Source organism: Erithacus rubecula (assembly GCF_903797595.1).
Source record: "Erithacus rubecula genome assembly, chromosome: 5".
NCBI lineage: Eukaryota > Metazoa > Chordata > Aves > Passeriformes > Muscicapidae > Erithacus > Erithacus rubecula.
The window spans coordinates 40,070,140-40,091,180 of record NC_136687.1 but is presented as its reverse complement, the minus strand read 5'-3'; the positions used below and the strand labels follow the sequence as shown (position 1 = coordinate 40,091,180).

At 35.9% G+C, this 21,041-nt stretch overlaps 1 protein-coding gene and 1 long non-coding RNA gene across 4 annotated transcripts in view; one reads left to right on the top strand and one right to left on the bottom strand.

Annotated features, from left to right (window-relative positions):
- The window catches only part of LOC306801925, a 446,558-nt gene that overhangs the window by 150,772 nt on the left and 274,745 nt on the right, over positions 1 to 21,041 (bottom strand). The gene's annotated exons all lie outside the window — the stretch shown is intronic.
- GUCY1A1 (guanylate cyclase 1 soluble subunit alpha 1) overlaps positions 1 to 21,041 on the top strand; it is a 34,444-nt gene that overhangs the window by 11,862 nt on the left and 1,541 nt on the right. Inside the window, exons 2-8 of one of the 3 annotated variants that reach the window (XM_079306665.1) lie at positions 9,907 to 10,319; positions 12,721 to 12,778; positions 14,362 to 14,421; positions 15,277 to 15,986; positions 17,291 to 17,776; positions 18,294 to 18,437; positions 20,296 to 20,450. In XM_079306665.1, coding sequence (XP_079162791.1) covers positions 10,071 to 10,319; positions 12,721 to 12,778; positions 14,362 to 14,421; positions 15,277 to 15,986; positions 17,291 to 17,776; positions 18,294 to 18,437; positions 20,296 to 20,450 — 1,862 coding nt within the window. In that variant the 5' untranslated portion in view covers positions 9,907 to 10,070. Of the gene's footprint in view, positions 1 to 8,767; positions 10,320 to 12,720; positions 12,779 to 12,883; positions 12,903 to 14,361; positions 14,422 to 15,276; positions 15,987 to 17,290; positions 17,777 to 18,293; positions 18,438 to 20,295; positions 20,451 to 21,041 lie in introns of those variants that run through there. The other 2 variants (XM_079306666.1, XM_079306667.1) reach the window with 2 other exon arrangements.

Sequence of the window (21,041 nt, the reverse complement as noted above, 5' to 3'; positions counted from 1 at the left end):
CCAATCAGCAAAATGAAAAAGGAAGGTGCTAATTTGTGCACATGTGCTATATCAGCAGTTCCAATCACTTTTAAACATGTTTTGTAGCAGAAACTATCTGTAGGCATTTGATCAAAAAGGAAGGTGCTTCTTAGTCCTGTTCTGCAAATACCATGGAAAAGAACAATTTGGGAAAGTTGCTGATTTCTCTGCTTCTTCAGAGCTGCTTTTTTGTGCAGGGACCTACCCAAAGCAGAATCAGTATCTGTATGATGGCTATGAAAACACCCCTTCAACATGTATTTGGGTTGATTGCACATCTTCAATCAATATGTTTTTTGTGGAAAAGTACAAGGACATGAACTCAATGCAGCAGGACAAACCATTTTTTTGCTAATTAGAAGTTCCTGTTGTCACCTTCCCATGCATAGTTTTTAACCTTTCTGTAATCTCATATGACCTCAGTTCTGTGATTATTGCATCTGCGCACTTAGCTGCAAAAAGCCAATGTTAAAAAGCCAAGGTCATATTTTGGTTCAAAAGCAAGAAAACATGCAAATCAGTATTTCAGTGACAAGCCTTTTAGATTTAATCCTATTCCTACTATATCCAGAAACCTGCAATTGACTTCAACAGGACTTGGCATGAGTGCTTAGCTATGAATAAATATGAAAGGTAGTTGTCAGTGATTTTCAGTGTGAAAATGATTTTGTAGACATTGTAAACAGAAGTGACAGGTGGCAAATACCCAGTCAGAAAACTATGCAATTGAAATCTGCTAATGAAACACTTTTCTTTCTACAGACCTAGTTTTCAGACACTTCTCTAAGATCTGTGGAATTTGTGTAACCTTTTAGTACTTTTATTTATAATACTTTTAGTACTTTTATCTATAAAACCTGCTGATCGTTATAATTTAAAGCTATGAACACAAAGCGGATATTTAACTATATGCACTGTTATTAGACATTACAATCAATGTTTTATATTGCTCTACCATGCTACAGTATATTTGTGAAAATAATATTTATGCAAACCTGCGTGTCAGTTGCATAAACAGTTACATAAGCTTCAGGAAGAATATTTGCAGGTACAAATATCAGCAAGATAAGTGTTTTTCAAGAAGTAGGGGAAATTTTTTATCATCTCTGAAAGAGGCTTCACAGTTAATTCAGACCATGGTGCTCAAACGGGAAGTTACTTCATGCTTTAGAAATTTTGAGTTGTTAAACAGTTTGTTATTTCATTTATTAAAAGAGATGCAGCAATGCTGGCTAAGTCATAAATAGTAGCTAAAGATTTCACTAGTGGTATGGGATAAAAGGTTACTAGATTTCTCTTTTATCACAAAATAATTACTAATATTTTTAATTTATTTGCTCCTTAAAAGCATTTTTGATCTATTAAATAAATAAAAATCAGATTTTAAAGGTCAAGTTAAATGAGGGAAGTGCTATGCATTGCTAAATTTGATTGAGCTCTAAGTAGTATTTGGAAGGAATCAGTAAGCACAGCAATTAACAATGACTTCATGTTCCTTTTGTGGATTCTAATTAAATCCCATTGGCTTTGAGCTATTGGCTATGGCTTTGATCTTTATGTTTAACTGTTGCTGACTGTCAAGACCACTGCATGTCTTCAGTATGAGTTTTAATTCTTGAAAAGAAGACATAAATTTATTTTTCTTAGCTTTTCTCTTACAAGTTTTATGAAAGTATTGCACTTTCAGGAACTGCAAATTCTGATTATGCTGTATTTAAAAATATATTCCTTTAAAGTGTGAGAATAATTTCCAGATGCTTTAGATTGCTTGCCCTCACTGCAGCAGCTCCTCTCCTTCAAATGCTTCCTCATCTGGGCACTTAGATCACTCAAGGTCTCATCAGTCAGTTCAGTATCAGGATTTCTCAAAAAAACAAAATGCCAGCCCAAAACGTGAATAGTTGTCATGGTTGCATACAGCAGGTTGCAGTTTTTGTTGAGGTGTCTTTCTCTCAGGCTTAGTAAAAATGGCCACGAGCAGTGCAGCTCCAGCCTGCTGCAGTGTGAGGAGGCCTTGGCTCCTGGGGGAGAATATCCATCGGGAGTTACTCAGCTGGGAGTCCTGCCATGCTCTGGGCTGGGATTGGGGGTGCGGATGTGCCGCTGTCCAGGGCTGCCATTTCATCCTGAGGATGTGACAGAGAGCAGAGGATCAGGTGCTGTGAGCCTGCCTGCTGCGCTTGCAGGGGATGGTTTTCACAGAGGTTTTTGCTCACAGGAAGAGAATATTTTTCCCACGCTGTCTTCTCAGCATGCCTTCCTGTTATTTGGTCCTAGCATAGGAAAATATTTACCCTACAAAAATACTTAATGTGATACTTAAAACAACAAATATGTATTTTAACAGCAGCATTTGGGAATCGGGCTTTCCTTTAGCTACGTGCCAAAACATGGGTGTTGTAATTAAGGTTCCCCCTGTGCTTTTAATTGAAACCAGAGCTGTGGCTGCAATATAACTTTCGCATCTGGAGTCTGGGCTTCTCCCAGGAGTGTGTTTGGATCCAGGGACTTGCTTCAGACCATTACAGGGAAATGACTCAGTCACATAACCAGTGTAAGAAATTCAGTGTTATTTTAAAATGAGGGGTTTGCCCTGTCTTCAAGAACATTAGTTTCATTATTAGTGTTTGGTGTTATTACACAAATGCTAATATTTTAAAGCAGCAGAAATGTCTGTCTCATTACCATAAAATAAGACATATTAGTAGTTTTGAAGCTGACATGCATTTTTGTAACTTGTTTTCAAAATAGATGACAAGATAGAAAAGTAGATAATTTGTTTTTTTTCTCAAAACAGAGGTAATTATTTTCTTCATCTCCTGGCTTGGTTACTGTCTAATGTTGCAAATCACAATCTATTCAATTTGGAGCGCAGATGAAACACTTGGTTGTGTTGCTTCTTAAAGCAATTTATACAGAAAAAAAGAGGTAGAAAGGTGAGGAAATTGGACATTATGTGGGGAGAAATGTTACTTGTAAGCAAGGTCTAGGTTTTTAGCTTGCCCTAAGCAGTCATATAATCAGAGAGTGAGAACACTGGAACTGGGCTTGCACAGCACACAATGGCAATTTTAGTGCTTTGGAGAAAAAAATGGTAAAAGACTACTCTTAAAGGGCTCTGGGGTAAAGACAGATCAGAGCCAGGATTGACTTGAAAGAAAGGAGGGTGGAAATTTTGGGTGAACAAGCAGAAAAGTTAATGCCTGGCAAAGCATATTTGTTTTGGGAGCTGGAATAGAATTTGAGATTGCTCTTTCTTGAGCACCAGTAAATTATTGTGAAGTCCACTGTTCCATATAATGTCTTACCCTGATCTGTAGTGGGTAACAACCTTTTCATCAGTTGCTGCTTTTCCTCAGTAGCAGAAATGTCTACTGTGAAAAAGCCTAGGATCTTTGGGGAAAGCAAAGTTATATTTGGTAAATTAAGTAAAGCATGGGTCTATACAAGATGGCAATGATTTGGGATGGAATGGTCATGTATATTAAGGGGTTTCTAGACCTCAAATCCTTGACTTGGCAATATCCAAACAAATTAATGCTTTGAAGGTGTATTTACCCAGGACATGTTTAAACTGACAATGAAGTAAACAATGAAAGGTTAACTTATTTGTATGGGCTTTAATAAGATTAATAAGTACTTGCTTTGACTTCTTAACATGAGCTTATATATTGATGTGGACTTGAGGTGTGTTCTCTTAATATTTTCAAAACCTCCTTAAGATCCTTGGAAATGGATCAATCACTAGGGCTTTGATTTTGTTGCTACCCACAGCACTTTAAGTAGAAAAAATAACATGCAGATATTGTACTTCATATTACTAAGACAAAATTATAAGATGTTATTTTAACTGTTTTTGTCAGCTGATAGGCACAGCAGCTGAAACAGAAATGAGCTGCTACTGATTGGGTGAGTGCTGGGTTCTTACCTGTCTTACTAGAAGCTGGTTGTGTTTTGCCTGTACATAAAAAGAACAGTTCCTGCCTTGCTCTCTTCAGAGGGATTGTTTGGCAAGGGGCAGAAGGCAATGATTTCTGAACCCCACAGAGATTAGAGCTGAGTGGGAATAGAAAACCCTTTTCTTACCTAAAGGCCGAATTTAACAGATGCTTCTGTGGAGGCAAAGGTTTCCACACCATTCCTGGAAGTGCTGCAATCACTCTTGGGCTAGAGAAAGTTAAATTCAGTCAGTGATATCTTTTGGCTGCTGCAAAACAAACAGATTTTTAAAATTACTGGTCAACATGCAGCAGTTCACCTAACAAAGAGATATGTATGATTTTAAATAAAAAAATTACATACCATCATACCATATCTGTCTTACTCTCAGTGAAGGGCTCTGCTTTTCATAAGAGAAAATAATTTAATGTTGCTTTTAGTTTTTGTGCCATAAATTAAGATTATAAACTATTTTTAGCTACTGTTGACAAGTGCTATTGTTTAATTCTTATAAATGGCTGCGTTAATATTAAGGGTTTTACTGTATGATTGATTAATTGACCTGAATTGCATGACAATGTCAATAAATGTTGTAATGAAGAAAATATTTAGAAGCAGATAGTAAAAACATTTTTATTGTGAGACAAATATAGATGAAAATTTAGAATTAAATGTTTGTACATTTGTTTTGAGCATTTTGAGCGCTGTTAAGTTATTCTGCAGCTATGACTATAATATGTAAAGTAATCTTCATTTTTCTGAGTGGCACAGTGCCATTTTATACTCAGCCAGACACTAAATAAATTGGTTGCTTGTAGTTTGATCTCACAGCAGATTATTTAATTTTAATTTTCAGTTTGTTTCCCAAGGTAACTACAACATCAATTAATATGGCAGAAATGAAGAATTCACATTAGACATTGCTGCTCCCTTGGGATGAGCTCTCTCAATTCATGTTTGGAGAGAAATCAAAACCAGAAACTTTTTAAATGTTTCTTTTTTTTTTTTTTTTTTTTTTTTTGTTATGGCCAGAAAATGTCTAATGACATGGTGAACAGTTGGAGGGCTGGTGTTCCTCATTCCTGAAACACATCTGCAGATGTTTGACTTAACCTGTAATGTGTGGTATCATCTTTCTTGTATCTTTTATCTTTTTAAGGTCCATTATACTCCTGAAATTCCTTCTGTATTCTCTACACTGAGGATTCATTACCTTTCTCCTGTCAGACCTTTAACACCACTGTGTAATTATATGAGCGAGACAGATTTTCATGTAATACAATAGACATTTTTTTCTAATTATTACTTAAATTAAGTGCAAGATGCACCTAGGATATGAGATGAAAACTTGATGTTTTAATAAAAGAACTAGTCTATGCCTAGAGGATTTTTTTAGTATTTGAGTCCTCTAAAGTGTCATGGAATTAGGTTTTCCACTTTGTTTACTTAAAGATGTGATTTAGGAGGTTTTGCCATTGCAGAGGTCAGGGACAGTTTTGAACTGACCACAACTTGAAAATTGTTATATCTGTTAAATTGATAATGGTTTTGAACTGGGATCTCTGTTATCAAAAAAACATACAATTTGCTTTTGGAAAAACAAAAACTTCAGGATGCTTAGAAAATGGTTCTTCAGAAATCTTTCTTTAGGAACTGTGTCTTCATCATTTGGACTTCTAAAATCTGATATTGGTTTATGTCAATGGTATTATTGCTAGGAACATCATGGATATCCACTTTCTTGCAAATCAGTGATGATGTGTTCATAAATAGAAACAGATCAGAGTCCAACATCTGATCGTATTCAGATCAAGGGCAAAGATTCCAGACCCCACCAGGGCAGGAAGAGGCTGAATGTAGGTGTCCTACAGCACAAAGGGTAGCACCACAAAAAGAAGCTGCAGACACAGTAGCTGCCTGTCCAGGAGTTTTGTCAACTCAGGGAATCTTCACATTAGTCCCCATTTTGGCCCTGAAAAAGTCTTGTCCCATGACCATCTTCTGGGACCTCCTCTTCCCATTTGGCAGCTTCTGGAGACTTTTCAGGTGTGAAACAGTGGCATCACTTCCTTTACAGAACTGATTCTACCTGCCTGGATATTTTTCCTATCACAATAAATGTGATTTAATTAAATTACAATATGCTAGCATGGAAGTGAATCGCAAATACTTTCAGATCATTGTTTTCTGAAAAGGGAGAAATTATTTAATCAGCAGGACAAAAGCAACTAAAGAAACTGAAAACTAACCAAAACCATTGGTAATTGATGATAATTCACTTGCTTTGTTCTTAGGTTAGTGCACACACAGTAAATATTTGTTGCTATCTAATTTAGCCATTAATTCCTTCTTACATTCTTTGGTGAGAAACTTTTCCTTGAGTCTGTTTAAATAGCAGCATATATATTTGCAGTGTTGCATTCCCTAGGAGATGTTTAAAATGTTTAATTCTAAATATTTTTTTTTTACACAAACACATTTCAGAGGCTTTTTTTACTTTCAGAGTTCTGATATATTTGACTTAAAAAATTTTAGTAGTTATTTTATAAATTCAAAATTTATCTTGAAACTTAAGGCCCAAATTCAGCAAACCATCTGAGTATATATGTAAGATTCATCAGAGCCATAATTTTTTTAGCTTTGACTACTGTGTGTGTATATATGTGTGTGTAACTTCAGTACACACATCAGTCCAAGATGGTTCTTTTCTGCTTTTCTTTCTTAGTGTAGTAATAGCAGGTATGTAATGGCTTCTGGATTAAAATATCTATCTATCTGTAACAACACTTTCAGTATAATGTATATTATGTATTTGGAGTGTGATTCTTGCTTTAAATTTTTCACTGCCTTATTTGCTACTCATTGTTATTCAGCAATAAAAAATGAAGCATTGCTGATGTCCATGCAGCAGAAACAAATGATTTTCTGTGTAAAAACTGAAATCAGAAGTATAAAATGTTATGTAAACATTCTTCACCCTCTTGTTCTTAGCATTGTGTTTATTGATTCTTAAAATAAGATGTTAATTTTGATAGATGTCCCATAGAACCTGGCCAGACACCATGAGTATTACAGCATACTTTAAAAGGGGCTTTTCTGCCAAATATTTTTTTTCAGCGGCATGTCCAATCTAAGCAGCTCCTGCCTGTTTCTCCTTTAATCTATGCCATTTGTGCTGTGTCTGCAGCACTCCTCTGTTGTGCCATTCATTACAGCTGTTTCAAAAGCAGCAGCTGATAACCTGTATCAGGGAATTAGTTATTTTTAACCTTGCTACAGTTTCTGTGTGACCCCAAATGCCCTTAGGGTATCTCAGGGGCAGAAATAAATAGTGTAGTGCACAGGCTTATTAAAGCCGTAGTGCCTTTGAGAGAAGTAGTTGTTGTATCTCCAGAGAGAAAAATGTAATACTTAGCTGCTTCCAGAGTCATCAGAAGCTCTCGAGGGGTTTTGTTTTGTTTAAGAGTATTATATGAGGATGAGAGGATCTGATTCAATGAGATACAGTCAATAGAAAATGAAAGGAAGAGCCTTTTTCAGTCTAACTGAAATAAATCATCTTCACTAAACCATGTCCTTAAGTGCCACATCTGCACATATTTTAAATACCTGCAAGGATGATGATTCTACCGCCTCCCTGGGCAGCCTGTTTCAATTTTTGAGCACCCTTTATTTGAAGAAATACTTCTTAATATCCAGTTGAAAACTCCCTTGTTGAAACTGGAGGCTGGTTCTTCTCATTTTGACACTTGTTACCAGAGAGAAGACCCTCGCCTTACTACAGCCTCTATTTAGAAGCAATAAGGTCTTTGCTGAGCCTGCTTTTCTTCAGGATAAACACACCTAGCTTCACTAGCTGCTCCTCATAAAACTTGTACCTCAGACCCTTCACCAGCTCCATTGCCCTTCTCTGGAAGTGCTCCAGCACCTCAATGTCCTTCCTGTAGTGAGGGGCCCAAAACTCGACACTGAGTTCAAGGTGTGACCTCACTAGTGCTCAGTACACAGCAACAATCACTGCCCAGTCCTACTGGGCACACTATTGCTGATCCAGGCCAGGATGCCATCATCCTTCTTGGCCACCTGGCCACAGACTGGCTCATGTTCAGCTGCTGTTGGCCACCACCCCCAGCATCTGGTCCTTTTCTGCCAGACAGTTTTCCAGTTGCTCTCTCTCTGCCTGTAGTGCTGCATGAGGCTCTTGTGCCTCAAGGGCAGGAACAAGCACTTGGTCAAGTTGAGCCTCATATGATTGGCCTCAGTGCATAGATCCATCCTGTCCAGGTCTCTCTGCAGCAGATCAATATTTCCACCCATCTTTTTGTTCCCTGCAAACTGACTGAGGGTGCACTCAATCCCCTTGTTCAGGCTATTGATAAAGATATTAACTAGGTCTGGCTCAAATACTGAGCCCTGGGGAACCCCACTAATGACAGGCTGCCAACTGGATTTACATCCTGTATTTACTCTGTTCGCAACACTCTCTGGGCTTGGTCATCCAGTCAGTTCTTTGCTTGGCAAAGGGTATGCTTGTGAAACCCATGAGCAGCCAGTTTCTCCAAAATGTTGTGAGAAATGGTGTCAATGCTTTATTTGAATCTGGATAGACTTTATATTTTTCCTTCATCCACTAAGCAGGTCACCTTGCCATAGAAGGAGAACAAACTCGTCAGGCAGGACCTGCCTTTTCTAAACCTGTGCTGGCTGTGCCTGATCCCCTGGTTGTCCTGCATGTGTTGTGTGATGGCACTCAGGATGTATCTGCTCCATGACCTTCCCTGGCTTTACTGAGCCTGACTTCAGTCAGGCTCTCTGGTTGTAACCTCCCTCTGACTTCTTGTGGATGGACATTATCTTAACTAACCTTCTGTCAGCGGGGACCACCCCAATTAGCCAAGACTGCTGGTAAACAATGGGAGATGATTTGCTGAGCTCTTCTGCCAGTTCCCATTACATCCTTAGATGGATCCCATTTGGCCCCATGGACTGTGTACTTAAGTTGTGTAGCTGATCACTGACCATTTTTCCTGGTTTATAGGGGCATCATTCTGCTCTCTGTATTCCAGCACAGGGTCTTGGTATCCTGAGAGCAAGTGTTCTCACTATTAAAGACTGAGGCAAAAAAAGCACCAAGTACTTCAGCCTTTTCCTCATCCTTGATGTTTCCTTATGCATCCAGTAAATGATGAGATTCTCCTTAGCCCTCCTTTTGTTGCTGATGTATTTGTAAAAACATTTTTGTGTTTTATAGCAGTAGTCAGATTAAGTTCTTCCTGGGCTTTGGCCCTGTAGAAATGGAACCATTATTAAAATTAAAAATGCAGCCTTTATTTAATGTGTTGTTTGAAAAATACCACCTTCAAAAGCATAAAAATCCCTTTGTGTTTCCAAGCAACTGCAGTTGTGTGGTCAAATTCCCAAGATGTGAGTTGTCGCCAGTCAGTTATTTTCATGAGAGACTCTATTGGTCTTGGATGGTTTACTGTTTAAGAGGTACACACACTAACTTAAGTCATATGTTTCTCTATTATATAAAGGATACCTTGGACATCAAGTAAATTTAGATATAAGTTTCATTGTCCCATATGAGATAGTCTTTAATAGCTACTTGCAGAGAATCAAAAAGGTTTCCTCATTGGAATTCTGCTCTCTGAGAAACCTCATCAGTCAGTGTAACCAAATATGTGTCAGGTAAGACAAGTCCTCTGCCTTAATCACTTGAGTCCCAACTCATATGAAATTAAACGATGCACACAACTTGAGAGACCTGAAGCACTGAAGTCAGTTTGTATTACATGCTTAAAATGGCGCAGGAGTAAGTGCTTTTCTGAGTTAAGTCCTCAAAAAGCCATTATTTTAATGTACTTAAGATAAAACTGACGTAACATGGGAATTTAAAAGAGAAAATAAATGTTTGTAATTATTTTTTTCTTTATTGTTTTGTAGGGTCACAGAGTTTTTCCTGTGGTGATTTATAGCTACCAGTAACCTTCCAAAGTGGTTGCTGTATCAACTTACTATTGTGACATCTGCTCTTGTTAGTAAGCAGAAGAGAACTATTAAACACAGAACTAAGTACTCCTAATCTCAAGAGAGAGACTTCGTACAGGATGTTCTGTACAAAACTGAAAGACTTGAAGATCACAGGAGAATGCCCTTTCTCCTTACTGACTCAAGATCACATTACTGAGGAACATGACAAGGACTGCACAGAAAACAGCTCTAGAGCAGCTTTGCCCATCTGCAAAGAAGTCCATGACAAAGATGGTCAAGGAAATCTTCCACAAAGGAAAACAAGCAGAAGTAGAGTGTACCTGCACACACTAACTGAAAGCATCTGCAAACTAATCTTTCCTGAGGTAAACAGATATTCAATAATAAAACTTTAATAGCATTTAACTATAAATGTTAAAAAAACATTCTATGCCTTTGTTTAGATGTAAGCCTTTAGAAAGTTGCTTTGACTTAAAAGTTGGTGTTCTTATGTCGTTCTCCATAGTTTTAATCCATTTCCATTCCTTCTGGATATAATTTTGCCACAATCTGTGTTGTACACACCATTCCTTCTACTGTATGTCCCGTTTTATTTTTTGCCTTGTATTTGCAACCTTCCACTGATCTTTTTAACTGTTCTATTTAAATCCATCTATTTTTATACCATTTTTTTACACAGAGATATAGTAACAGAAATTTTGTCTTGTTACCTAATTATGTAAATTATGTGGTCATTTCATCCGTTCATCTAACTGAATCCAAACTGCTAAGTGCATTAGTCATTATCACAAAAAATTTAAAATAGACGTTTCCATCTGCTGTGATACTAACCTCCTGTCATACTATTTTTAAAACCATTACTGTTTGTGTTTACCAAAGATATTCTTATGTCTCTGCTCAAGTTAAATGAAAACAGGCCCAGTGAAGGCTTGCTTGATTGGAGATGACTACTTGGTTTATCTCTGTAAAAAGAGCATGAAAAATGCTGCTCCGTAACATCCAACTCTTGGCCTTGTTTCAAAGTCAGTGGGAAGTTTGAAGGAACTGACTGATATATCGGGACTAAAAATAGTAGATGGACAGCTCTGTAACTCATTTAATTACTATTCCATTACTTGAACATTTAGTGTACCTTACTTAAAGTGCTGGAGTGTTGTTAAATCTATTTGCAGATCTGGTTATGTAGCTCTTCATCTATTACCCATTTACTAAACCTCTAGATTATTAAGTTTTGAAAAACTCCTTTTTACCTCGGCTGTGTTTATACAATGGAATACATCCCTTTATTTATAAAGGAAAGGACTTGTAAACCAAAAATTGTTGGTAGGATTTTTAATAACTGGTATTTTTTTTCTCTTTAAAGAGTGGTATAAATGTATGCAGTTGCCTATTATGTAATTATGATAGGCTAGTTCATCAGCTGGGACAAAGCTTGGCAAAATGAAGATACTATGACCATGTACCCTAGAAAACACTGAAATTCAAGGTTATCATTGTTGCTATTTACAATTATTCAAGTCATATTCATTAGAACTGTGTCCAAGTCTGTTGTCATGCTGATGGGGGGTCAAGCCCTAAGCATCTTCCTAATCCTGTTTTTCCATAAAAGGGCTTTACTTGTTTAGAAACGTACTTTTCATTGCTTAGGTAATTTACCTGACTTAAGTGTTTTTGAGTAATATCATTTTCCTTCCAACTGAAAGCTCCAAAACAAGGCTGCATGATGGCCCCTATTGATTTCTTAAACTTCTCATGGAAAGAGCAAGCTATGCATGGAAGTACAGGACAAAGTGTATCCAGACAACTTTCTGAACAAATTTAAGATATAATGTAGTACATGTTGTTTAATTTGCTTCTTTCTTTACAGAAATATGGAGAACATTGCTCATTTATATGTAATGAATTGGATGGCATTCCACTTACTGCATCAGTTTCTATACAGATGTAATTTATGTTGTGTTCATTTACATGGTATATGGTATATGTATATATGTATCTAATGCACTTTAGATTTTTCCTTGGGAAACATTTCTAGCAGATAATGCCTTTCTTTCACATTATATTTTCTTTGGTTGTGGAAACTTTCCTCGTGGTATTACAAAAAGTAAAAAATGCAGTAAAAGCTGCTAGTTTCTTTAGGGAATGAGAACAATTTGGAATATGCATATTTGGAAGATCTTCCATATGTTCCAATTAGGAGCTGCAGAAGGGATATAGAATCATAGGATTGAAGTATTTTAAGGCAAATATTCATTACACTCTAAAGTGTCTTTTATTAGAGAATCATTTCATAAAGGCTTTCTACAGTGATCAGATTTTCATCTGTAGAACGTTTGGGATCGTGGCATACACAGTGAAAATTATTCTTTTTCTTTAGTTTTGCATTCATGGTACTTAGTGGTTTTTTGGGGAGTGGTATTTCTAATAATAGAAAATTGTGTTAATTATAATTATTTCTTAGCAGTGCTGTCTTTATTGCCATCTGAAAACTTAGAGGTAAAGAATATCACTGTATTTAAAATCCACAACCTCTGGTGCACATGAACTGAGGGGCTTAATTATAGTGGTACTGGAGCTAAAGAGATGAACAAAGTAAATGCCCCATAACCACAGAAGTGACATGCTGTTTCTAACAACAATACCGTCTTGAAAAAAAGTTGCTAGTCCCAAAGATGGCAAAGTAATTCTGTGTATTGAAATGTTATCTCATTGTTACATTTTCAGCAATGACATATATACACATGACATACTTATTTTTTCCCCTAGTTTGAAAGGTTAAATCTTGCACTGCAGAGAACACTTGCAAAGCACAGAATAAAAGAAACCAGGTATGTAAATGTAATGGGTTTATAACTAATTTCACTGCAAAAATGTTTTTCAGACAGAAATTGGGTGGTGCCTGTGAATCTAGACCTCTGGAATTTATATTCAAATATCTTGTCAAATTGGTGTGTAACATTTCATGTAATGTAAGCTAGTAATGGTTTAGTTTATATTTAAATATTCATAAATATTTACATCACTCACAAAGTTGACTTAATGGGCAAATTGTACAGGGAAGCATGCAAGGATTTTGGAATTGCTCAGAGACTGCTTGACTTAGATGGAACAATAGATACGGTTGTATATGGATATAGCCCAGTGTTTCTAAGATCCCAGGGAAAGAGTTTTAAATACAATTAGTATTATGTGAAAGAATTTGGTTTCTGATACAGTGAACACTCATACACTACAGATACTGATTTGGATATTTTGCTGAGCTCACTTGGCTTCTGGTTTCCGTTTCTGAGGAACTCAGCTCAATTTTCATCACTTCTTAGTACAAATCCAATATTAATCATTTGTGGCTTGTAGGGAGTAAGAATTTCTTAGCATCTCCTGATACACTGAAGATTCAGTTTATTGAATGCATCTGAAAAAATAAGCCCATCAGTTTAAATCTGCTTTCTGAAGTGAAGAAAAATAATCAAGTTTGAAACTATACTGTTGCTCACCATGATAATAATAGATAATTGCAGTGTATCTTTTAAGTTATACTTGATATTTTTAAAGCACTTCACATACATTGACTGAACCAAAGATAGCAGATCAGATGTGCTTTGCAATTGCTGACTGGCTTATTGCTATGAATGTTTTCCCATTCTTTAATTATGTGTTGCTTCCCTGGAGTATTAGTTGAAAAGAGAAAATTACTGTGATATTCTGAAGGAGGTAATAATGCAAATGTAAAACAAATCCAAATGTCTGTATTGCTTTTGCATATAAATATACCTATGATGTTCCAAGTGAAGAAATTCAGAAGGCATGTATCAGGAGTTTATTGCTCATATGAAGGTTATTCTAAGTATGTTGTTCTTGTAACTTTGAGTCAAACATTCAGTTTGTTATTTATTGTCCTCAGAGAACTCAGAGGGCTGCAGTTTTGTGTCAAATACCTGCATTACTACGAATGAAAAAGTAATTTTGAAGTTAATAGTTATTTGTATTTCCTCTCAAATCAGAAATGCATTCTCACCTCTTTTGAATTAAATGTAGTGTAATTCCAAAAAAATGCTATAACAGAATTCCAATTATTTATACAAGATGTTAGGAAATGTAGTTTTGGCTTCAAGAAAAAACCACAAACTGAACAAAAAACCAAGACTGTTAACAACGACAGGCCATAGCATTTCACCAAAATCCATTATTGGAGCTCAGACCACCAAAAATTTAATTTACCAGAAATGCATGAGATAATCTAAGAGCCTACCAAGACCCTCTTTTGAATTAATTAAAATGTTCCTATTTGACCAGCAGAACTGGGTCTATACACTTTAAAGACAAGGCAGGCACCTTATGTACTTACTATTTTTACCACATTTATCTGGATAATTTAGGGGGTTTGTTGATATTTTTATGATCTTTGCAGAAAAACTGGTGATAGAGAAGATTTTGAAAAAATAATCAGTGATCATGCCAATGCAGCAGGTAATGTAAGCTTGCTTAATAATATATATACAAATGAATAGAATATTATATATATATTATATATATATATATATATATATATATATATATATATATATATATATATATATATATAATATTTGATATAAATTAGTCTTGTTACTAATATGTTACTTCATATTTTGAAGACTGTTGTGTGTCAGAAGAGAACTCTATAATTTGTAATATGTAACTCTGGCTACATCTATAATAGTAAATTAACATTTTCTGGAACTGAAATGTGATCTTCTGTACACTTAAACTGTTAAACTGGTCCAGGCCCACAGTTGGTCTCTGAGAGAAAATACTTTTTCAGAGGATTCCCAGTAATAGTTGGGGAAATGGAACATTCCCAGCAGTCAGTTTGTATGCAGCTATCTAGGAAAAAAAATTTACTAGCAAAGCTGTGATCCATTCAGTGCCAATTAGCCTCAGTGTTCCAGAATATTCCCAAGGTCATTTAATGTACTGGATTACACATAGCACTTATATCTACAGATCCTATTTTATTCTTATGTTAGTTTTTAAACTTCTTATTTTACCCCTTTGTATCAATCTAAGGGAATTGAGTTAAATTCTGTGCCAAAACATGCATCCATTTTATCTAAATCTCTACAAAGAACACTGAATCTTGGATCTTTCTAAACTATAACCAATTGTCTCCCCATTTCCAGGCCTTGTTTCCAGGACTCCTAAATTAGAATGCCCTCAGCTGTCAGTGCTGCATCAGGGAAAGATATTGATAGTTTGTTTTGGCCTAGGTTGAAAAATGAATGAAGGTTAGCCTGTGATTCAGGATGGTAAGTGCAGTTCTGACTAAAATGTGGTTCTGTGCAGGTGTTCCCGTGGAATCTCTACAGGAATCTCTTGGTGAAGAGCTATTCAAAATATGCTATGAAGAGGATGAACACATATTAGGGGTTATTGGAGGCACCCTTAAGGACTTCTTGAATAGTTTCACTACTTTGCTGAAGCAGAGTGGCCACAGCCAAGAAGCAGGAAAAAAGGACAGACTTGAAGATGCCTCCATATTATGTCTGGAGAAAGATCAGGACTTCTTAAATGTTTATTATTTCTTTCCTAAGAAAATCACAAGTCTTATTCTACCTGGTATCATTAAAGCAGCAGCTCATATTTTGTATGAAACTGAGGTGGAAGTGATGCTCATGCCTCCTTGTTTCCATAAGGACTGCACTGAGTTTGCTAATCAGCCTTATTTACTGTATTCTATACAAGTCAAAAGTGCAAAACCTTCCTTATCTCCATGTAAACCACAGTCTTCACTTGTGATTCCTGCCTCTGTGTTCTGTAAGACTTTCCCATTTCATTTTATGTTTGACAAGGATATGTCAGTTCTTCAAATTGGAAATGGGATAAGAAGACTTTTGACCAGGAGAGAATTTCAAGCTAAGCCCAATTTTGAAGAGTATTTTGAAATTCTTACCCCCAAAGTAAGCTGCACTTTTAGTGGAATAATGACAATGTTAAATATGCAGTTTACTGTACGAGTTAGAAGATGGGATAATACCGATATGAAACCATCCATGGTAAGAGATTTTCTATCACTATTACATCTACAAGTAATTTGTTTTCTTCAGATGGAGTTAAAATAGCCAAAAACATGGTGCATTTTGCATTTCCTGCATCTGAACATCTGATACCACTGTATAGTAATGATTTAATTAGGGTAGTCAAATGTAATTCAGATTCTGAAGCTGATGTTCAGTCAAAACTCTGTTTTAGGACTTCTACACAAGTAAAATCTGACTGCTAGTTTTAGCAATTTGAAATACTGACATAAAGCCAGTGATATGCCATATTGCTGGGAGTAAGAGCATCTTCATCACAAAGACAGTGTCAGGAAAAGCTTTAACAAAGTTCCCCTGAATCATTTGTGAACAGCTCTAGGTTTGGGGACAATAAATGGATGTTTTCTGTGATCATTCAGCCTTTGGTGTTTTGGTATCTTTGATACTCTGATGTTTTCATTAGATGCAATCACCAAAGGTTCCACTTAGTTTCAGCTGATGGGATTACAACTATCTTTGCTGGAGGAGGGTCTGTGATGAATGACCTGGGACAGTAAAAACATTGAATATTCAATTACTGTTTTCATTGGTTCCTGGTCCCAGCTGAATTCCAGCTAATATACACCTTAGGCACTCCAGAATGAATAACCAGTTCAGACTCAACACTCCAAAAATTTAAATGAAAAACAGTAAAAAAGTTTTATCCAGTTAATAATATAGCTACTATTAAAAGCTGTAGCTACTTTATCTCAGATCCATTTCTGGACTAGAATGACTACAAGGGGTAGTAGAGTCAGATTTGATTTTACATGTACTTGCATATGCAAATGCCTATTAGTAAGGAACAGATTTTATTAAGAAAGTTTTTCACAGCTGTGTTAAGGTATGCTCTGCAGCACCTTTCACATTGCACAACTGACTACAGAAGGGACATAAAAACACTTCACACAAAATATTTCTCTTTTTTTGACTATTAAAATTGGATATTCCTGCCATTTTTGCCTTTAATTTTAAATTGCAGTGAGAATTGAACATCCTATGATTAAACTGATGCAGATTTTCTCTGTTTATCTTATGGAGAAAGTGGTGCATGAACTGGTTATTATTAGAAATTCAGAGGACTGAAGAAAAGTTAACTTGCTTGATGGTCCTGTGATTCCACATCCCACGTTTTCTCTAAGCAACTAAATTAAAATGTACGGCCTATGGACTAGTTTTGATTTTCTTACATTTTAGCAAAATGTATTTTCTGTAAAATTTCTTGCTTCTAGACCATTGACATGAATGTTTTGCTTGAATTCTTGTTTCCTTAACTGTTTCAGGTAATGGATCTTAAAGGCCAAATGATCTATATTTTTGAATCCAGTGCCATTCTCTTCTTGGGATCTCCCTGTGTGGACAGACTAGAAGATTTTACAGGACGTGGATTATACCTCTCTGATATTCCCATTCACAATGCTTTAAGAGATGTTGTTCTGATAGGAGAGCAGGCCAGAGCCCAGGATGGACTGAAGAAGAGGTTAGGAAAACTAAAAGCAACCCTTGAGCAGGCCCATCAAGCACTTGAAGAAGAGAAGAAGAAGACTGTAGATCTTCTGTTTTCAATTTTTCCTGGAGAAGTTGCTCAGCAGCTGTGGCAGGGACAAGTTGTACAAGCCAAGAAATTTAATAATGTCACAATGCTTTTTTCTGACATTGTTGGATTCACTGCCATCTGTTCCCAATGCTCACCTATGCAGGTTATCACCATGCTTAATGAGCTTTATACTCGCTTTGATTACCAATGTGGAGAGCTAGATGTCTACAAGGTACACAATTCATTGCTTTTCTGTGGGATTCTGTGGCAGGAAAGGAAGTTAAGACTAAGTGGGACAGAAGATAATAGAGGTCCAAAATTAATTCTGCCATAACCCATTTTCAAATGGAAGAAAAAATAAATCACAAAACAAACAAAAAAAAAGTCGGCACAAATAGTTGTTCATTCAGCCAAAAAAGAAATCCATCAAGACTTAAGAATTATTTTTAAAAATTAATTTCAATTACAGTGCTGGGACTCTGGATAAACAGGTGTTTAATGTAGCCAGGGGTGCCTGACAGTAAATGATAAAGGAAAAGTATTTTAGAATTATACCCAGCAATAAATAAAAATTGGGCAATATTTTCTTTTGCATGATACTACAGGATTTGTCCAGTACTTAAATAATTTTGCAGGAAAACTAAGGCTTGGTCAAAAATTGTATGTAGCTACAATTCTTACTGAAGTTAGGCTGTTCTTTTATATTTATCAAACAGTCTAAGAGTAAGAAATAAATATGCCTGTTTTAGGTTGAGACTATTGGAGATGCCTACTGTGTTGCTGGAGGCTTACACAAGGAAAGTGAAACACATGCTGTTCAAATAGCATTGATGGCCCTGAAGATGATGGAACTGTCAGATGAGGTGGTGTCTCCCCATGGAGAGCCTATCAAGGTCATATATTTTATTGTATTTTATTTGGTTGAAGTGAGCTTTTTTGTTTGTTTAGTTGCTTTCTGGGATTTTGTCTCAAGGAAATATCACATCATTGCATTAACTTAAAGAATTTGGGGAATCAAGTGACTGTGGCTGGAGGAGCTGACCTCTTTAGATCTATGGATGAGAGTTTTGTGGAGAGGTAAAGGTGGAATAGAGATCTGAAAATCATCCCAAAACACAAATGCAGTGAAGTCAATAGGTGCAATCTGGCACGCTGCAGTTCTTCTCTCAGTAGCAATAAAACTGTCAGTGGCATGGAATATTCTAAGGAAATGACTAATCCTCTTTCCAAATTAGACTTCCAAGTCTTTTGACGCAGAAGCTATGAATATGAATGCCCCAAGACGTTCTGATTGTAGTTATCCACACATCTTTAAAGGATTCCATTGCTGTTCTTGTTTCACAGTCAGATACTCAACTACCATAAGATAATGGTGTTAATGCTGTCAAGCAACTGTTAAATTCAGTGGTAATTATATTTATGGCTTCCTTTCAGTGAGAACTTACACATGTACTGAAATTTTCATATAGGATTATCCTATATATATATATATATCCTGTGTAATTTCATATAGGATCTTACTAAGAAAGAAAAATAAAGGTCTTTGTGCATGAAAAATTATGTGGACCTTCAACATAGTTCAAATGGCTTAGAATGGCATCCTGTTATTTTTAATAGAGGTGCCTTCATTTGCTAATTTGTAACATTTCTCTGTTCATTTGTTCCTCCAGAAAGCTTAATGCTTTTTTTCCTTTTATAATTTTAGATAAAGGAATACTTGTATTCCAAGACAAAGAAAATGGTTATTAAGAAGATTGTATGCTTCACATTTATCAGAGAACAGCAGTATTATATTATAAATAAATGTTCTTTTTGTATTTTGCAGTATCAAATTAAGTTACACTTAAAAAAATCAGGAAACATCCTGGAAATATTATAAAAAGTTTATAATTTACATGCAGACACTACTACTGCATTTTAAAAATTATTTTAAAATAAGGAGAAAAAGTTGTATTGTGTAAGTACTTAACAAAAGCTTCTTAGAAGGAAACTATCTATTTTAATGAAAGCATGCATCTATTTTAATTAAATGCTTCATGAAAACATTGTCTATTGTGCAAAGCAATAAATTTGTCACACAATCTACTGTGATTTTACATATCAATTAGCAAGAAAAAGAAGTGTGACCATAAATGGCATACTCGGAATCAGACTTACATTTCGATGAACGTATTTCAGCCATCTTTACCATGTGGGTGGATTTTCCTTTTGTTGCAGGTTTTTCTGCTTTTACAGTCAAAGTTAGAAACTGCAACTTCTTCATAATGGTATGATACTGTCTTGATATGTAAAAAGTAGTACACAGAGTAGACATACAAGCTTTCTGACATCATGCCATTATTTAGTCAGAATGCTGTTCTGAAGAAAACACCTCTACACATGTATAATGCACATGAAAGAAAGAACACAACTCAAAAAAAAAAAACAAACCCACCAAAAAGAACCATAGAAAACAGCAGCAGCAGCTAAGTAAGAGTCAAAAATCTGAATATGAGCTAAGTTCACAGCAATTCAGTCATATTTTGTTATGGTAAGATTACTGACTAAAAATGCAGTGCTAGATAAACTTCAGGTAGTTCCCTCTCCATGAGCAGTAATGAGCACAGTACAGATATTTTAAGAAGACTCTGCTAACTCTGTTTATTTTAGTAGTTCAGTCTTTCTTTTTTTTTGAATGAAGAATAATTTATAAAATTGACTTTACCAATTCTATTTTACCTAATAATGCTGTTTTCTTTCTTTTGTTTAAAGATGCGTATTGGCCTTCATTCTGGATCTGTCTTTGCTGGAGTTGTTGGGGTTAAAATGCCTCGTTATTGCCTTTTTGGAAATAATGTAACCCTGGCCAATAAGTTTGAATCATGCAGTATACCTAGAAAAATAAATGTCAGCCCAACAACCTACAGGTACAGTGCAGTACGTAAAATTCCACCTGCAATAGTTACTGTAGTAGTCTATTATCTTAAAATAAGATAATTATGAAATAAGCAAAATTATAAATTATTTTTTGCCTTTTAAAGAAGCTCTGCTACCCTCACTACAGCCTAGACTGTAGTTTGTTGTTCTTACTCAGCTTGTATCCACTGCCACAAATCTGATAATGCCTTGTGGAAAGGTTCCGTATCCAACATCAGACAGAGAATTTGGCAGAGGATCCTTCCTGACATCCCCTGCAGCATGTGTTATGTGACATAGAGGGTGCCAAGCTTTAGATGATCTTGGATAGGTATTTTAGAAAAGTAGCACAGGTATTAAAGTACAGAGAAAGGAACCCTTTTGATCATGCACTCTGAAAACAGAGAGAGCATTAGCATCAGCAGTGCTTATTAATGTCAACATAAGCAGTGCTGGCCAACAGCGATTGTTTTTCCATTCCACTGATATGGAAAATAATTTTGAATAATACCCCTATAAAATAGGCCGTTTGATTAATGGGTAAACTGTTTTCATTGTGGAGTTGCTTTTTTTTTTCCTGAGTGTACAAGGTGTTAACCTCC